Genomic DNA, 19,652 nt, shown 5'->3' on the forward strand with positions numbered 1-19,652 from the left:
GAGTTCAATAAGATTGGCCATCCTGTTTGATTTATTAGTTAGGAGGTCATCCTTTGGTACCTGTATAAGGAGCAATTTTAGTCACATACATAGTTATACTACATCTTTGATGTAATTAAAAGTTTGTTGGGAGGTCGAGGCGGGTGGATCACGAGGTCAGGAGATTAAGACCATCCTGGCCAACATGGTGAAACCCCATCTTTACTAAAAATATAAAAAATAGCTGGGCGTGGTGGCGTGTGCCTGTAGTCCCAGCTACTAGGGAGGCTGAGGCAGGAGAATTGCTTGAAGCTGGGAGGCGGAGGTTGCAGTGAGCTGAGATCACGCCACGGCACTCCTGCCTAGCGACAGAGTGAGACTCCATCTCAAAAAAAAAAAAAAGTTTGTTATAAAAAATTTATATTAATATATGCAAAAGCCTACGGTAGATTAAGAATTTAGGAGAATTCCTAAATAGGAGTTATAAAGAACTAACTAAAAATTTGTTTCCATGGGAGAAAGGACATTCAGTAACATATAATTTAGATGACCAGTCATTAAGTTTGAATTAGTAATAGCCTAGAATGTAATAAATCTACTGACAAAATTAGAAGGTTGAAAATGAGGTAAGATTGTTATTTTTGTCAATTAGTGGTCTCTCTTAGTGGTCAGATCCTTCTTTCTGTTATGTAATAGTATATCCTTTTATTTTGAAAGAAGATAAACAGTGAATCAAAATCTGTTTTTTTTGGTAATTATTACTAATAATGTGATACTAGAGGACATAGTTTAGATGCTACTTTTACAAAGGCCCTGATGCTACTGTAATAAATAATATTCTAAAAATTTTAAAGGCTTTCTTTGTGATAGATTTTGTTTCCTTTGAACAATGATGGTATTGACAAGTACTTGAAACTAATTTGTAGTGGACAGCTAAGGATTAAGATGACTATTTGGATCTCACCATGCTTCTCACATTTGTCTTTCCTTTGGTTTTGTTTTGGATTTTCATAATAAAGGCAGAACCGTTCATAAACACTTCCATTTGTTTATGAACAATAAATGAGGATCCATTTCCAAGTACCTCACCTTTAGACAAACTCAGTATCACTTTCATAATAGATTAACTTCATAGAAAACAAGATGTAAGCAGAAAACATTAGATGGTTGTAATAAAATGCAGCTTTAATGTCTTTGCCTCAGGAGTTAATGGAAAATTTTTGAGTTATACTGAATCTGCCAGAACTTGTGTATGTTCTTTGTTAATGGCCTTTATTTACATTTATGCCCATTTAGAAAAGTAATAATCTCGATTAAGAAAACATTCACAACAATGACATTCCATTTCTGGTTAGTATAGAAACCTGCTATAGAAATGCACTCTAATACTAGTGTCAAACAGTTACATTTGAGGTTTTCTTATGTTTAATAGATTTTAAAAAGTACATTCTATGGACATACGTATTCTAATTGTAAGTGTACATGTTTAAAGGTGAGCTGTAGAGTGAGTGGCATTAATTAAAGAAGCATGGCAAAACTTACAGATTTGCAAAGTAGTGATTCAGAAGACCAAAAATGTAGTCTGTCACTGCTATTGTTGCTCAAAACATTTTTGGAGGTCACTTAGAATGCTTTGAGCATCTAGAGCACATTTTTCTTTGCTTCCATTTCTTCCATTGTGGCAAATATTTGTCCTTTGAGGATGGATTTAATTTTAAAAAGCTTTTTATTTTGAAGGAATCTTAAACGTACATAAATGGTTCAGGAAGTTCTTTGTACCCTCAACTATGAGAATTAGCAAATCAATATGATATTTGAGTATGATTAAATCTTTAGATCCCAAGTTTTGATAGTTGTCCCAGTAATGGCTCGTCTCGTCTGTCTCGTCTCCCCTCCCCTCCCCTCCCCTCGCCTCTCTTCTCTTCTCCTTTTTTCTTTTCTTTTTTTTTAGAGACAGGGTCATGCTCTGTCACTCAGGCTGGAGTGTAGTGGCATGATCACGGCTCACTTCTGCCTTGACCTCCTAGGCTCAAGTGATTCTCCCGCCTCAGCCTCTTGAATAGCTGGTACTACAGGTGTGTGCCACCATGCCTGGCTAATTTTAAAAAATCAGTTGTAGAGATGAGGTCTTGCTATGTTACCCAGGCTGGTCTCAAACTCCTGGGCTCAAGTGATCCTCCCGCCTCAGCTCCACAAAGTGGTGTGATTACAGGCATGAGCCACTTCTCCTAGCCCCCAATAATATTTCTTTTCTTTCTTTGTTTCTTTTTTTTTCTGTTTTGAGACAGAGTCTCGCTCTGTCACCCAGGCTGGAAAGCAGTGGCGTGATCTCGACTCACTGCAACCTCTGCCTCCCAGGTTCAAGCAATTCTCTGCCTCAGCCTCCCGAGTAGCTGCGATTACAGGCGCCTGCCACTACGCCAGGCTAATTTTTGTATTTTTAGTAGAGACAGGGTTTCACCATGTTGGCCAAGCTGGTCTTGAACTCCTGACCTTGTGATCCACCCGCCTTGGCATCCGAAAGTGCTGGGATTACAGGCATGAGGCACTGTGCCCAGCCACTAATATTTCTTATAGCAGAAAGATCCAGTTCATAATCACTCCTTGCACTTAATTGTCATGCCTCTTTGTTCTCCTTCAATATAGAAGTTTTTATTTTCATGACCTTGGCACTTTTAAAGATTATGAAGCAGTAGTAACATTGTAGAATATCTCTTAATTTGGGATTCTCTGTTTTCCCTTTATATTTTGACTCAGTTTATACAACTTTGGCAGGAATGTCAATGAAGTGTTGCTGTTTTGTTTTCATTGTATCCCATAAGGTGTTATATGATTTCAGTTTGTTTCATCACTGGTGATTTACTTTGACCATGTCTGCCAGACTTCTTCACAGTCAAATTACCTTTCCCACCCCACTTTACAATTAATACATAATTTGTGGAGAGATACTTTGAGATATTGTAATATCCCAATCCATATCAACTTTATATTCATTCATTTTTATCAGTATGGACTCATGGGTTCCTATTTTATTTTATGGGTTATAATCTCATATGCTTGTTATTAATTTTGGTGCTCAAATTATTACAGATTTGGCCACTAGGAGTCACGTCAAGCTGGTTTCTGGGTCCTGTTGATCTGTCCCCATCATTCTTTGAGCATATTCTTATTTTCTGGGGCAATAAGATGTTCCAGGCTTGGCCAGGTGGTGGCTCACACCTGTAATCCCAGCACTTTGGGAGGCTGAGATGGGCAGATGACCTGAGCTCAGGAGTTCGAGATCAGCCTGGCCAATGTGGTGAAACCCTGTCTCTACTAACAATACAAAAATTAGTCGGGCATGGTGGCGCGTTCCTGTAATCCCATCTACTCAGGAGGCTGAAGCACGAGGATCGCTTGAACCCAGGAGGCAGAGGTTACAGTGACCCTAGATCACGCCACTGCACTCCAGCCTTGGCAATAGAGTGAGACTCTATCTCAAAAAAAAAAAAAAAAAAAAGATGTTGCAGGCTTATCCTGTACTTGGAGTCAGCCATTGCTCCGAGGTGTCCTGGTTGCTTTTAAGAGAGAATGGTATTTAGAAACCCCAGTCCATGTGTTTATTCTAATGAAGTATAGCTGTCTCAGGTCCTCTTAGGACAGAGCTGGGGAAAATTGTGTGTGTGTTTCTTTGTAAGTCTGTGTTTATTTTGGAAGGTAGTGAGAGAGAGGAAGGGAGAAATTTATATTTAGTTTTATGTCTACCTTTATGTACTGAAAACTGTGAGTTCACTCTGATACTTTCCGTTCCAATCTATCACTCTAGGAGTCATTCTTGTTTTCTCTCTTTCCATATTTGTAACTCTGTAACTCCCTTCTTCCACAGTGAGATACCTGACACCTATAACTCTCTCTCTCTCTATGTAGATACATATATTTAACTTTTTAGTCAAAAAATTACACATATTTAACTAAAATTTTACCACACAAATGCCCTCCTGTGCCAGGCTGTCGAGTCCTGACACTCCATGCTAGGACATGTTCAGAAAGGGAAGAGAGGGGACGGGTAGATTTAATTTTTTGAAATGGCCGTCATCATTGAGAGTTAACTTTGGTGAATAAGGTGAGTGATCAACCTGGATAATAACATTTTGGCTCAAAAACAGTATAAAAGAATTGTTGTTATAAAATAATAAGGCGAGTTTTTTATGTGGATCCTAAATTATCTGTAAATGTTAGAAAAGGAGTGTTAACAATTTTTTGAATATTATTGTCAAAAATATGTAACTTCTCATGGTAAAGTGGACCACAGAACTTGACTTTATAGTTGCTCCTGATTATCCCCACCAATTTGATGGGAGCAAATGTGTGGATAATTTAAAAATTACTGTATTTCATTCTTCTGAATTTTATATGTTATATCCTTGAATCAGATCAGATTAATAGAAAAATACTTTTAGGTTTCCCATAACAATGATTGCATAGACTCTCAGTTTAACATAATGCTTTGACTTCTATACTGTATAGACATAATAAATGGTCATTAAAAAAACTGCTGTAGTATACTTTGTCCATTATGTTCTCATTTTTCTTCTGTATTATGGGTATGACACAGAGAACATCAGCTCCTCTTTGAGTTTTGTTCAAGTAAAAAGTTTATCTCTTCCATGAACTAACATATAATTTACCTTTTCTAACCTTTCTTTTCTTCTTCTTCTTCCTCTCCTTCACTTCTTGTTTAAATTACTAATTTAACCTTTCCTTGCTGGGAGTGAAACTTTATGCTTACTGGTATTGTTAGCGTCACATAATCTGAAGAAACCTGTTGCCTTTGACTTATTTTCCTATTCCTATGTTATGGTAACATGTATTGGTGGAATTTTTTTTTTTTTTTTGGCAACCAGTTGCAATTAAAATATTCTTTGGAAGTAGATAAGGCATACATAATAAATATAATATAGTGAATTAATCTAAGGGAATATTTAGGGCTTTGTAATACAGTTTTGTCTTATGTTGTGTTTGAGACTCCTTCACATTCCTTTACTTTATACAAAATAAACCAAACTTGAAATATGTCCTAGTAGAAACTGGGAAACTTACTGGCTTCTGTTCATTCTCTGTTAGGAGAGACCTGTTCTTAGGGTAACAGTAAATATGACTGTTCTTATCTTTTAGGCTTTGTTTATATCTAAACATCATAGCTTCTTCTAGCAATCAGTTTACTGTTATTTGTGCCTGGGGTTAAATTGTTAGTCTCTTGCTAAAAAAGACTATTCTTGTGCTTGCTGCCTTCTGACATATACTTAGGAACTTGTGTTGTTGGAAATCCAAATATTCTATCTACCTTAATTATTATTTCACATTTTAAAGTACATCTTGGCTTTTATTTTTATTAAACCAGTGAGTTTGTAACCTTTTAAAATTAGAATCCTTTTAAGGACAATCAAATATTAGAAGAAGTTTAATACATAATACAAAAAATGGATTGTTCTCAACTGTGTGCCAGGGGTTAACCAGGATATTCCCTTCCTTGACTATTTCTTGCATTCCAGCAAATTTTTTCTTTAATTTTTAGAAAATGTGGAAAGAAAATAAAGTCATGCATTTAGTTAAAATACACACATATATAGCATTCAAGCATGCATGTACATTTTCATGCATTTTTGTGCACCTAAAGATATACATATATACATTTGCATACATTATATACTCTTGAAATATAGTAGCTAGGTCTTAAGGACATCTGATACTTAAAACTTTATTTCTGTTTAATCTAGGCGACAGAAGGCTAGAGAGAGGCAGCAGAAATTGCTTGCAGAGTTTGCTTCACGACAGAAAAGCTTTATGGAAACTGCAATGGATGTTGGTAAGTCAAAGTTATTAGTTTAGAACTCTCATAATTATACTTACTACTTTAGGGATGATGTAGTCCAATCTTTTACTAATTTAAAACATTACAGACTTATTATTTCTAGTGTTTATTTGGTCTTTATTTAAGTAATATAGTGATGGAAGATCAGACTTTTATTATAGACAGTCCATTCTGTTGTTAGTAGCTATAATTGTTAGGAAGTTCTTCCTGATGGTAGCAATATAGTATGCTCCTTTTGTTCTCTTCTGTTAAATGGTCTCTTAGATTTGTGAGATCCATCAATATATATTTACTTATCTTGATCTTTTTCTTTGAAATTATCTTAAAATCCTTCAAATAGTTTCAGATGCTTCTAGTGCCTCTTTCTGGTACCCCTTCATTATTTCTTAAAATCAGGTGAACTTCTCATTTCCATTAAGATTAGCATTAGAATTTATACAGTGAGAGAGGATACCATGTTTCTGTATGATAGTAGCCTTTTACACACGTTGGAGAAATAGATTAAATCTTAGTGTCAGTCTTTAGTTAACCAGATATTCCCTTCCCTGACTATTTCTTGCATTCCAGCAAATTTTTTCTTTAATTTTTAGAAAATGCAGAAAGAAAATAAAGTCATGCATTTAGTTAAAATACACACATATATATGCATTCGAGCATGCATGTACATTTTCATGCATTTTTGTGCACCTAAACACATAACCAACTTCCTGAAGAAATTTGTAGAGATCAATTCAAATTTAGCCTAATGGGTTCTAAACCATCAAGTATAGTTAATATTCAAGATATAACTTTGACAGAAAGAATACAGATTGAGCACCCCTAATCTGAAAATCTGAAATCTAAAATGTGCCAAAATCCAAAACTTTCTGAGCTTTGACTTTCCACTGGTGGCATGATGCCACATGTGGAAAGTTTTTGACTTAAGATTCACCTTTTGTATTTCTTTTCTGGCAACTTGTTGATTTCCTTTTCATTTGGGTCTGTTACTAGAGAGCTGTGAAGTTCAAAATCTCTATTAGGTTTTTCCAGAGGGACAGAAATGGTAGGATATGTATATATGAAAGGGAGTTTACTAGGGAGAATTGGCTTACATAATTACAAAGGTGACATCCCATGATCGGCCATCTGCAAGCTGGGGGATGAGAAAAGCTAGTACCATGGTTCATTCCAAGTCTAAAACCCTCAAAACTGGAGAAGCTGAAAGTACAGCACCCGATCTGAGGCTGAAGGCCAAAAACCCCCAAGAGGCCATTGTTACAGGTCTGAAAGCCCAAATGCCAATTTATCCATTTCTTTTAGGTTTTCCAGTTGATTGGCATATAGCCGTGGCATGATGCCACAAGTGGAAAGTTTCACACTTGACCTCTTGTGATGGGTTGCAGTCAAAACTATATTTCATTTACAAAATTATGTAAAATGTTGCATAAGCCTGGGTGCGGTCGTTCATATCTGTAATCCCAGCACTTTGGGAGGCCGAGGTGGGTAGATCACTTGAGGTCAGGAGTTTGAGACCAGCCTGACCAACATGGTGAAACCCATCTCTACTAAAAATACAAAAAAATTAGCTGGGCGTGGTGGTGCATACCTGTAATCCCAGCTACATGGGAGGCTGAGGCAGGAGAATTGCTTGAACCAGGAGACAGGTTTCAGTGAGCCGAGATAGTGCCATTGCACTGCAGCCTGGGTGACAAGAGCAAAAAAAAAAAAGGTTGTGTAAAATCACCATAGCCTGTATGTATAAAGTGTATATGAAACATAAATGAATTTTGTGTTTAGACTTGGGTCCCATCCCCAAGATATCTCATTATGTCTATGTAAATATTCTGAAGTCTGAAAAAAATCTGAAATCTGAAACACTAATGGTCCCAAGCATTTCAGATAAGGGATACTTAACCTGTACTGAAATTCTGTTTATGAAATTTACCTAGCATCAGTTGACTTTATCATATGAAAGAAGAGGGTTTAGTTTATTGACACTACTTTCCCTTTCTCTCTTCTTTCCAAAAATTGATAATTTTATTTTCATTTTTTTACATGTTTAATATAATTATAATATTTATGTATTGTTCTATCTGCAGTAGTCAGTATCTTGATACTGCTTCATATAAAATGAACTAATAAGCACCCCATCCTTCCTTTCGTCTTCTACCTCCTGCGTTTTTTCAGATACTTTTTAACTTTTAAATTGTCAAGGTTGCTGACATTCTGTTTTGCAGTCACATTAATGTCTTCCATGTGAAGGTTGACTCTTAAAAACAATGAAGAGTTTGTATTAGTATGACTTTTTAAATGCTATTGAGTACAAGGCTAGAACCATTGACTATTTTTGAGTCTGGTGGCCCAACTCCTGGACCCCTTCAAAGAGACTATCTTTAGTACATAGCTCTTTTCTTCCAGTCCCTTGATTGCTAAACCCATACGACCTTTTATTTGTTTCTATATGAACCATGACTTTGTTATGTTGCCTTTTGTTTTCCCTGAAGTTCCCGAACTGTCTTTTTAAATTTTATTTTTAAAATTTTATTGTAGCAAGAACCAGTGTGCCTTTATGATATCTCTGTTATTCTTCCTACTCAATCATACTGTCTTTTGCATGGAATTCTTTTCCAATCTGGTCCATTTGTTCTTCAGGCATGCCCTACAGCCATTACCTGAGGATTTTCCCCTTTTGGGATTGATAATAGAGTTTCTTGCATATTAATGTCATCTCTTTTTGAAATCTTGTTTTATTGGGGTGCCAATTCAAGTGTGTGTGTATATATATATATATATATATTTTTTTTTTTTTTTTTTAATTTTTTTCTTCTTTAAGAGATAAGGCATTGCTATCTTACCCAGGCTGGATTTGAACTACTGAGCTCAAGCGATTCTCCCACCTCAGCCTACCTAGTATCTGGGACTATAGTCATGCACCACCGTGCCTAGCTCAAATCTTAATAATGACGTTTGGTAGCTCAACCACCTGATTATTTCTGGAAGGGACTTTAGTCTACTCTCACACTTGATTGTTCATTTAGATGGATGTAGAATTCCAGGTTGATAAACATATTCTGTCACAAATTTACAACTGAAGGCATTGCCTCTTTGTCTTCTACCATTCATTTGATAAAAAGTCTGGTGGTAATCTAATTCTTACACCTTTGTAGGTGAGCATTTTTTCCTTTCCTGTGACAAATTTGTGATTATCTGATCCTTAGAGATCTGAAGTTTTATCATTTGTATCTAAGAGTTTTTTTCCCATCCTCCTTAGTGCTTAATGAGCCTTTTCAGTCTGAAGATTCATATCTCTGAAACTATGAGATTTTTTTTCCCATGATTTTTTTTTTTTTTTTGATAACTGGTATAGTCATCCTCCAAGATGGTTCTTCTGAATGATCTCTATCTCCTGGTCCTGATGCCCTGTGTAGTCTTCTCCTACATTGATGTGCATGACCTATAGAATATGGCAGAAGTGAAGGTATATCATTTCTCATATTAGGTAATGAAAGACATTACGGCTTCTGTCTTTGTTACTTTCTCTCTCTCTCGGATTACTCATTCTGGTGGAAGCCAGCTGCCATGGCATGAGTATCCCTGTGGAGGCCCATGTGAGTGAGGAACTGAGGCTTCTTTCCCCAGCAGTCATGTGAGTGAGCTTGGTTGTGAAACTTCCTGTCCCAGTTAAGCCTTTATTTAATTTTGTTATTTTTTTCTTAAAAAAAAATTTTTTTTTTTTTTTTAACTAAAGAGACAAAGTCTCTCTGTATTGTTCAGGCTGGCCTCAAACTCCTGGCCTCAAAGCAATCCTTCTGCCTCGGCCTCCCAAAGTCCAGGATTACAGGTGTGAGCCACTGCATCTGGTGCCAGTTAAGCCTTTAAATGACTGCAGGTTTGATAGTAATTTCAGGAGAGCTCCTTAGCCAGAACCACACCACTAAGCTGCTCCCAGATGCCTGGCCCTCAGAAACTGTTGGAGATAATTCTTTTTAAGCCACTGAGCATGAGGGTATTTTGTTATACAGCAATACTTTCCTTCTTAACATTTTATTCTTTTTTGGGACTCGTAATTGGATATTGGATCTCCAAGACTGATCTTTTAATTTTGTAATGTGTTTTATCTTTTATATCATTTGTTGTTTTTGTTTTATACACATATAGATTTCCTCTCTCCAGTATCTTGTTCTTACCATCTGTATAGAATTTTCTCTAAAAATCTTTCTGAATGAGTTTAGGGTGTTTCTTTTTTTTTCTTTATCTGTTTCTCTCTCTAAATTATCCTTTATCCTTCTAAATTGCTTGAAAAACTTATGTTAGTCTTTCATGTTGTTAGTTTTCCTCATTTGCCTGATGATTCCTGATTGTCCTGGAGAGGTGGTCTGGGTAGCTCATGTGGGTTCATTTTACTGAGGTGTAAAGAGGTTTGATCCTAATAATTGTCTCTAGTCTGTGTACATGGGTAAGGTGTGTTGACTATCAGATTTGGATTAGGGATGGGAGAAGGGCTGATCACTCTAGGTTGGAGCGCCCAGATGCTAACATTCACATTAGAAGCCCCAGTTTTCTCTAAGCTTCTTGTTGAGTTTCTTTGGATAAGAATAGGCTGGTTTTTGTTGTTGTGGATGATCTGTTTTTTCTGTGAGGTAAATGCCAAGCCCCCTGAATGCTCTGTTTAGTCAGAGTTGGGGAAGGAATTGGGGTGCTATGTAGTGAAGTCTACATACAGTCCTTCAAATAATTATTCTGTTTTCAGAGTCATTTTATACTTATGGCTCCTGTCTTCTGCCTCATGTGCTGATTCTGAGCAGAGTTGACATTCTAATGGATAGATCAATTCTTGCTTTTCTTTAACTTTCTGATATCACATATCTTTTCTCTGTCATCATGCCTCTATCTTCTCCAGTCTTTCAGAAATGTTATTGACATCTCCTATTTGCTGGTGAAATTCTCACCTACCACTTCATCCTTTTTCTATATTCTGTGGGAATATTTCTTCATTTCTTTTCTATCTTTATTTCAGTGGGATTGTTTTTAAAAAGAATGAGGGACAAAAGCAGATATTTAGCCTGTAATCTTGAATTAAATACTTAATATGCATTATTGCAGTGTATAAAGTTAATTTATTATAACAAAAGCACTAAATTTTTATTAAAATTTAGAAAACACAAATAATAAAAAATAAGAAATAATATATTTTTACTACCAAATTTCCTAACCTAGGTTGTATCCTTACAAGACTTTTTCTAAGAACATATGCATATAAATGTACTTTTTACCAAAATGAGGTTTTACAATGCTATTTTTTAATGAAAAATTCCAAACGTAGAGAAAAGCTGACAAAATAGTCTTGTGAACACCCATATACTAATATAACCATCACCTTGTTAACATTGTTCTGTATATGTTCTCTTGCTTTCTCTCTGTTAAATGAAGTAAGTTGCAGACCTTACTGCTAAAGTATTTTTAACATGCATGCCTTAGGATTGAGAGTCTTCTCTTACACAATCACAGTACATCATACCTAAGAAAATTACCTTCCCATAAAATAAAGAAAATGGCTTCAAAATATCAAACTCAGTACTATGTTAAACAGTGAAATTATTGAATAAAACTTTAAAATTTCTTAAATTTTAAAAAATGTTTAAAAAGTATAGCAAATTTTAAATTTTTTCCAGATTATTTTGTCCTCATTGCATCCCACCAAAGGTATATAGTCAAAGTTTTGTGCTCTGAAGTTACTTAGGAGCAGTCCTGTTTTTGTGAGGTGATGTAACTAGTCTGATGTATAGTTTTAGTTCATCCATGTCAGTATGTTTGCAATTTTAAGAACTAAGAAAAAAAGCTTAATTAATACTTTAAGAAATTGTTTTTATTTGCTACTTCCCACTCACAAGTGAGACAAAACAAAAACAATTTTCTGAGGAATCAATTAAGCAACGTACCCAGAGCAGACTGGGTGGTATTGCCTTGAATAAGAGAATGGTCACCTTATCCTCTGAGGAAACTGGAGGGAAGGAGGAAAGAATGGATGGAGATAGAGGTAAGTTCCACTGGCTTTAAGGGAAATGGGAAGCTCAGGCAGATCACCTTTGATTGCTTTAGTTTTCAGGGGTTAGGTAAAAGGTGAGTTCTTCTGGGTGAAAAAGAATGTGACCTGAAGTTTGGAATTGCTGAGGAGAGTGGGAGACATTGGTCATGAAAGCTGACTATAAATATTGATAAACAATGCTTACAGCTCAGTTATGGTCAAGATCATAGATTTGAATGTCATAAGTGCAAAGTTATTGACTCCATGTCCTAATTTTTGGAAGGTTTGACCTCTTTTGGCAGTAGCCAGGGCACAGGAAGAACAATTGAGGGATCAGGCAAATATGATTGCTAGCAAACAGAGGCAGTTCACAGAAGTCTTCAGGATAATGAGCTCTACTTTCTCCCAGTCTCGGTTCTTGCATGCTGCAGTGGTGACAGGTGAGGCAATAAAGATTTATGGGCATTTCATTTGTTTATGTTGGCCATGGCCACACCACTAGGATTCCGGATCACACTGATTCTGTATTCCCTTTATTTATAGCAGTCTCTTTCCAAAGATATCTGACCCCAAAAAGCCTATTTGAGACCCCATTTTCACCCACTGCTGAAGATAAAACTTGCAAACGTGTTGTTCTGCTTTTGATGACTATTTACACGTCACATTTTGTACTTATAGTATTATTAACACACGAAGCAGGGCCTATACCTGAAGTACTATTAATACTTGGCAGCATACTGATACAATTTAACCTTAGCTAGATCCTCTCCCTCATTTGTCAAATTCCCCTTTTTTTTGGTCTTATTTCACATCTGTGTTGTAAGAACGTAAATAATTTGTATAGTAGTGTCTCCTTATCACCGGGGATCTGTTCCAAGGCCCCCAGAGGATGGCTGAAACTAACCATGGGTAGTATCAAACCCCATATATACTGTTTTTTCCTATACATGATAAAGTTTATAAATTAAGCACAGTAAGAGATTAGCAACACGATAATAAAATAGAACAATTACAACGGTATGCCAGCATCACTGCTCTTATACTTTGGGGCCATTATTAAGTAAAATAAGGGTTACTGGAACACAGTCATTGGGATATTACAGCAGTTGATCTGATAACAGAGATGGATATTCTGGACAAAGGGATGATTCACATCCTGGACAGGACCAAATGGGACAGTATGAGATTTCATCACGGTGCTCAAAATGGTGCATAGTTTAAAATTGTTGAACTGTTTATTTCTGAAATTTTCCGTTTAATATTTTCTGACCATGGTTGACCACAAGTAACTGAAACCATGGAAAGTGAAATTCTAGATATGGGGAAACTACTGTAGTTGCTTCTTTTTATTGTGTCTATATCTTTGTATATGACAAAAATTCTAATGTAGAAGCTTAACATACAAAATATTTCCAATTTATAACATACAGTATATTATAAATCCTCTAATCAAATATAGTACATTATTAGGTAGTTTAAGTACAAAAACTTTTCTCTCTGAATGCAACAGATTTCTACTGTGATTAGTACTTGTCTGTTTAATGCCTTTCTGTAGTTATCAAGTTTCCTACATGAAGAGGCAGTATTACTTCTGCATTTCCTTTCATCCTTCTTTCTTGATCATTATCCTCTCCCCCACCTTTATTTAGTTTTACTAGCCATCTAGGTGTAGGAGTCAAGGTGTTAGATTATAACCTTGATCCAGTAAGGTTTGTCAGGTTTGTCAGATAGGTATAGCTGAAATGCAACAGAATTACGTTCCCAGTGAGAGTTCAAGTACTTAATAAAGAATAAGAATTTATTTGGGAATTACTTTCTGTTATTAGACATATTAGATTTTAATTGTAAAATTTATACAGTACAGAAAAGCATCAAGAAGGAACAATTTTATCCCTGGTCCCACTATCCAAATAATGTACACTACTGATTATACTGTATAGCACAATTTTATGCCATGCCTTTTTACCTGATATTTTAGTGTAAGAATTTCCCTACATTATTATTGAAAGCTTCTTGTAACTATTAAAGTCTGTATACTTCTTTGGGGAAACAGTGTAGTGTAGTGGTTGCGAGCATGGACTCTGGAGCCTGACTGGGTTTATATCTCAGTCACACTCCATTGCCTGGAGTAATTTACTTAACTTCTCTCTGCCTCAGTTTTCACATTGTTACAAAGGAATTTTTAGATTACATCATAGGGTTGGGAGGGTCAAATGTACTAGTACATTTAAAATGCTTAGAATAGAATGGTACATAATAAGCATTACATAAATGTTGGCTATTGCTGTCATCATTTTTATTCTACAGTTTGCTTAATCATTCACCCACAAGTGGACTATAGGGTTTTTTTTCCTAATTTTAACTATAATAAACACTGTGTACGTAAAATTTTTCCTCTATTTTTAGTCTGGGTCCAAGAGTATGAATTTTGGGGGTTGAGCATGATGAGGATGAAACATATTTTTGTATGTTAACTGTGTACTCAGGACTGTGATAATATGTTATGTATATTGCATTTTGTCTTGACACATCCATGAGATAGGTATTATCCCAGTTACAGATGCCTAGGCTAAGAGAGATTAAGTAAATTTGAGGTTATACAGTAGTAATTGTGGAACAAGGGCTGTTAATCAACAAGTTTTGTATGCTCTTTACTATTCATATTTAAAGCAAATCGAGGAGAGTATGCTCCCCCCACGCCCCCACACCCCCACCCCCACACACAGTTAGTAGCCTATACATAGGAAGGGATAGATATGAGATCAATTGCAAAATAAGAATTAATAGACCTGATGGTTGGTTCATTGCTTCAGGCACAGGATAGAAGTGATATTCTGAGTGTCTGGAAAAGTTTTATTTTTTTATTTTTAAAAAACAGACTGAAAACACTGCTTTTCCAGTAGACACAACAAAAATCCTTGCTGTGACTCTACCGCTCTTGCCTGGTTGTATAGTCAGTCCCACCTAAATCATATGAATTGAAAAGGGTGGTGAAGGAGTGATTTTTTGTCAACAAAAATTGAGGCCTGTTATTATCAGAAAGGACAATAGCTACTGGGTAGATAAGAACAGCATCTGTCCACAGACCGCATACATTAAGATTTCCCTTGGAAAGTAGGAGAGTCTGAGCCGAGAGCTGCCACATTGCAGGATTTGGTTGACTTTTATTGTTATAGATGGAAGGAGTTGTTTTATTTAATAATACAGCTTAATTTGTGATTTATCCTTTTAACAGTATAAGCAAATACATATATGTTTGTGTGCTACCATTTATATAAGAAGTAGGGCTGGAGATATGAATATATCTTCTTATATAAATATATATAATTATGTATATTATATTTAAATATAAAATATTTAATTTTTCCTAGAGTCCCTTTCTTAGGTAAGTGTATACTTTTCTTAGGTAACATATATGTACACTTTCCCTACCTTGCTTTTTCACTTAATGTCATATCCAGGGGATCCTACCATGCAGTGTGTGGAGATATTCTTCATTCTTTTTAAAAATTTTAATATTAAAAAAATTTGTACATAATAACTGTATGTACTTATGAGGCACATGTGATATTTTGATACATGAATACAGTGTGTAATGATCAAATCAGGGTAATTAGGATGTCTGTCACCTCAAACATTTATCATTTCTTTGTGTTAGGAAGGTTTCAAATCTTTTAGTTATTTTTAAATACATAATCAATTATTGTTAACTATCGTTACCCAACTGTACTATCAAACCCTATTCCTTCTATAACTGTATGTTTGTACCCATTAACCAACCTCTCTTCATCTCCTCCTCCCCAACCATTCCCAGAGTCTGGTAACCATCATTTTGCTCTTTATTTTCACAGGATTCACTTTTTAAATTCCCATACACGAGTAAGAAAAAGTGATATTTGTCTTTCTGTGCCTACCTTATTTCACTTAACATAATGACTTCCAATTCCATCCTTGTTGCTGTAAATGACAGGATTTCACTCTTTTTATGACTAAATAATGTTCCATTCTATACACACAGCCACCTACCACATTTTCTTTATTCATCTGTTGATGGAAATTTAGGGTGGTATCTTCACTATTGTGATAACAATAAACATGGACACGCAGCTAGCTCTTCAATATACTCATTTCTTTTCTTTTGAATATATATGCAGCACTTGGATTGCTGGGTCATTTAGTAGATCTATTTTTACTTTTCTGAGGAACCTCCATACTGTTTTTCATAGTTGCTATACTAATTTACATTCCTTCCAGTAGTATACAAGCATGCCCTTTCTCTACATCCTTGCCAGCATCTGTGATTGTTTTCTTTTTGATAATAGCTATTTTAACTGGGGTGAGATGGATGATATCTCGTTGTGGTTTTGATTTGTATTGCCCATATGATTAATCATGTTGACCTTTTTTTTTTTTTCATATGCCTGTTGGCCATTTATATGTCTTTTTTGAGAAATGACTTGTCAGATAATTTGTCCATTTTCAAATTGGATTATTTTCTGCTATTAAATTGTTCGTTTCTTCTGTATTCTAGTTATTAATCCTTCGTTGCATGGATAGTTTGCAAATATTTTCTCTCATACTGTAGGTTGTCTCTTCACTCTGTTGATTTTCTTTGCTGTACAAAAGCTTTCTAGCTGATATAACCCCATTTATCTATTTTTGCTTTTGTTGCTTGTACTTTTGATGTTGTACACACAAAAATCTTTACTCAGACCAATGCCTTAAGCATTTCCACAGTGTTTTCTTCTAGTAATCTCATAGTTTGAGGTATTAGAAAGTCTTTAATCCTTTTTGATTTGATTTTTGTATATGTTGAGAGATAAGGGTCTAGTTTCAGTTTTCTGCTTATAGATACTTAGTTTTCCTAACATCATTTACTGAAGAGACTGTCTTTTCCCCAGCACTGAATGTTTTTGGTACCTTTGTTGAAAATCAGTTGGGCTGGGCGTGGTGGCTCAAGCCTGTAATCCCAGCACTTTGGGAGGCCGAGGCGGGCGGATCACAAGGTCAGGAGATCGAGACCACAGTGAAACCCCGTCTCTACTAAAAATACAAAAAATTAGCCGGGCGCGGTGGCGGGCGCCTGTAGTCCCAGCTACTCAGGAGGCTGAGGCAGGAGAATGGCGGGAACCCGGGAGGCGGAGCTTGCAGTGAGCCGAGATCGCGCCACTGCACTCCAGCCTGGGCAACAGCGTGAGACTCCGTCTCAAAAAAAAAAAAAAAAAAAAAAAAAAAAAAAAAAGAAAATCAGTTGGCTGTAAATATGTGTATTTATTTCTGTGTTCTCTATTCTGTTCCATTTGTCTTTGTGTCTTTTTTTTTTTTTTTCTTTTTTGAGACGGAGTCTTGTTCCGTTGCCTAGGCTGGAGTGCAGTGGCACAATCTTGGCTCACTGCAAGCTCCACCTCCCGGGTTCATGCCATTCTCCTGCCTCAGCCTCCTGAGTAGCTGGGACTACAGGGGCCTGCCACCATGCCTAGCTAATTTTTTTTTTTTATTTTTAGTAGAGATGCAGTTTCACTGTGTTAGCCAGGATGGTCTTGATCTGCTGACCTCATGATCCGCCCGCCTCAGCGTCCCAAAGTGTTAGGATTACAGGCATGAGCCCAGCCTGTGTCTGTTTTTTATGCCAGTACCATGTTATTTTGATTAATATAGCTTTGTAGTATATTTTGATGTCAGGAAGTATGATGCCTCCAGCTTTTTTCTTTTTTCTTTTTTTTTGCTCAGGATTGCTTTGGCTATTCAGGATGTTTTGTGGTTCCATACTATGTGAATTTTTCTATCTCTTTTTCTATCTCTGTGAAGAATGTCATTGGTATTGATAAGGATTGCATTGTTAGATCACTTTTGGTAGTGTGATCATTTTCACAGTATTCTTCCAATCCATGACATGAGATGTCTGTCCGTTCTTTGGTGATGTCTTCAATTTCTTTCATCAGTGTTTTATAGTTTTCATTGTAGGAGCTTTTACTTCCTTGGTTAAACTTGTTCCTAGGTTTTTTTTTTTTTTGGTAGCTGTTGTAAATGAGTTTTTTCCTTGATTTATTTTTCTGCTAGTTTATTATTGACGTATAGAAACACTACTGATTTTTCTATGTTAATTTTGTATCCTGCAGCTTTACTGAATTTGCTTATCAGTTCTAAAAGTTTCTTGGCAAAGCTTTTAGGATTTTCTATATGTAAAGTCAGGTCATTTGCAAATAGGGACAATTTGATTTCCTCCTTTTCCATTTGGATGCCCATTATTTCTCTTGCCGAAATACTCTGGCTAAGACTTCCAGTTCTGTGTTGGAAAAGAGTGGTGAGAGTGGGCATCCTTGTCTTGTTCCAGTTCTTAGAGGAAAAGCTTTCAGCTTTTTCCAATGTTAACATTTTCCAGTGTTAGCTCTGGACTTGTCATATACAGTCATTATTATGTTGACATACCTCCATCTATACCTAGTTTGTTGGGGTTATCATGAAGGGATGTTGAATTTTGTTAAATGCTTTTTCTGCATCTGTTGAGATGGTTGTACAGTTTTTGTCCTTCCTTCTGTTGCTGTGATGTATCACATTTATTGATTTGCATATGTTTAACAATCCTTGAATCCTTGGAATAAATCCCATTTGATCATGGTGAATGATCTTTTAGCTTTCTAGTATTTGTTAAGGATTTTTTGCATCTGTGTTCATCAGGGATATCGGCCTGTAGTCTTTTTGTTATGTCTTTGTCTGGTTTTTGTATCATGGCAATGCTTGCCTTGTAGAATGAGTTCAGAATAATTCCCTTCTTTTCATTTTTCTGGAAGAGTTTGAGAAGAATTGGTATTGGTTCTTTAATATTTTGGCAGAAATCAGCAGTGAAGTCATGTGGTCCTGGGCTTTTCTTTGATGGGAGACTTTTTATTACTGATTCAATCTCATTACTCATTATTTATTTGTTCAGATTTTTAATTTCTTCTTGGTCCAATTTTGGTAGGTTGTATGTGTCCAGGAATTTATCCATTTCTTTCAGGTTTTCCAGTTGGTTGGCATATAGTTGTTCATAATACTCCGTAATGATCCTTTGTATTTCTGTGGCATCATTTGTAGTGTTCTTCATTTCTGATTTTATTTTGAGTCTTTTCTTATTTTTCCTTAGTATAGCTAATGGTTTGTCAATTTTATCTTTTCACAAAACCAGCCTTTCATTTCATTGATCTTTTGCATTTTTTAACTCTCAATTTTATTTATTTCGGCTCTGATCTTTATTATTTCCTTCCTCTTGCTAATTTTAGGTTTGGTTTATTTTTGCATTTCTGGTTCCTTGAGATACATCATTAGGTTGTTTATTTGAAATTTCTACTTTTTCAATGTAGGTGTTTATTGCTATAACTTTCCTTTTAATTCTACTTTTGCTGTATCCTATAGGTTTTGGTATGTTGTGTTTCTATTTTCGTTTGTTTCAAGAAACTTAAATTTCCTTCTTACGGCTGGGCATGGTGGCTTATGCCTGTAATTCCAGCACTTTGGGAGGCCAAGCGGGTGGATTGCTTTAGCCCGAAAGTTCAGAACCAGCCTGCACAACATGGCAAAACACCAAAATACAAAAATTAGCCTGGTGTGGTGGTGCATGCCTGTAGTCCAGCTACCTGAGAGGCTGAGGTGGGAGGATTGCTTGAGTCCAGGAGGTGGAGGTTGCAGTGAGCAGAGATCATGCCACTGTACTCCAGCTTGGACGACAGAGTGAGACCCTGTCTCAAAACAACAACAACAACAAAAATTCCCTCTTAATTTCTTCCTCTTTCATTCACTGACTCATATGTCATTCTCCTCTGGAAAACCCTCACAGACACA

At 36.0% G+C, this 19,652-nt stretch overlaps 1 protein-coding gene across 6 annotated transcripts in view; it reads left to right on the forward strand.

The window, feature by feature from the left end:
• UBR3 (ubiquitin protein ligase E3 component n-recognin 3) overlaps nt 1-19,652 on the forward strand; it is a 268,381-nt gene that overhangs the window by 130,116 nt on the left and 118,613 nt on the right. For all 6 annotated transcript variants that reach the window (XM_015110341.3, XM_015110343.3, XM_015110344.3 and 3 more), the window contains one exon: nt 5,736-5,824. In XM_015110341.3, the coding sequence (XP_014965827.1) occupies nt 5,736-5,824 (89 nt within the window). The remainder of the gene's footprint in view (nt 1-5,735; nt 5,825-19,652) is intronic.

The sequence above is a fragment of the Macaca mulatta genome, chromosome 12, assembly GCF_049350105.2.
Source record: "Macaca mulatta isolate MMU2019108-1 chromosome 12, T2T-MMU8v2.0, whole genome shotgun sequence".
In the NCBI taxonomy this organism is placed as follows: Eukaryota; Metazoa; Chordata; class Mammalia; order Primates; family Cercopithecidae; genus Macaca; species Macaca mulatta.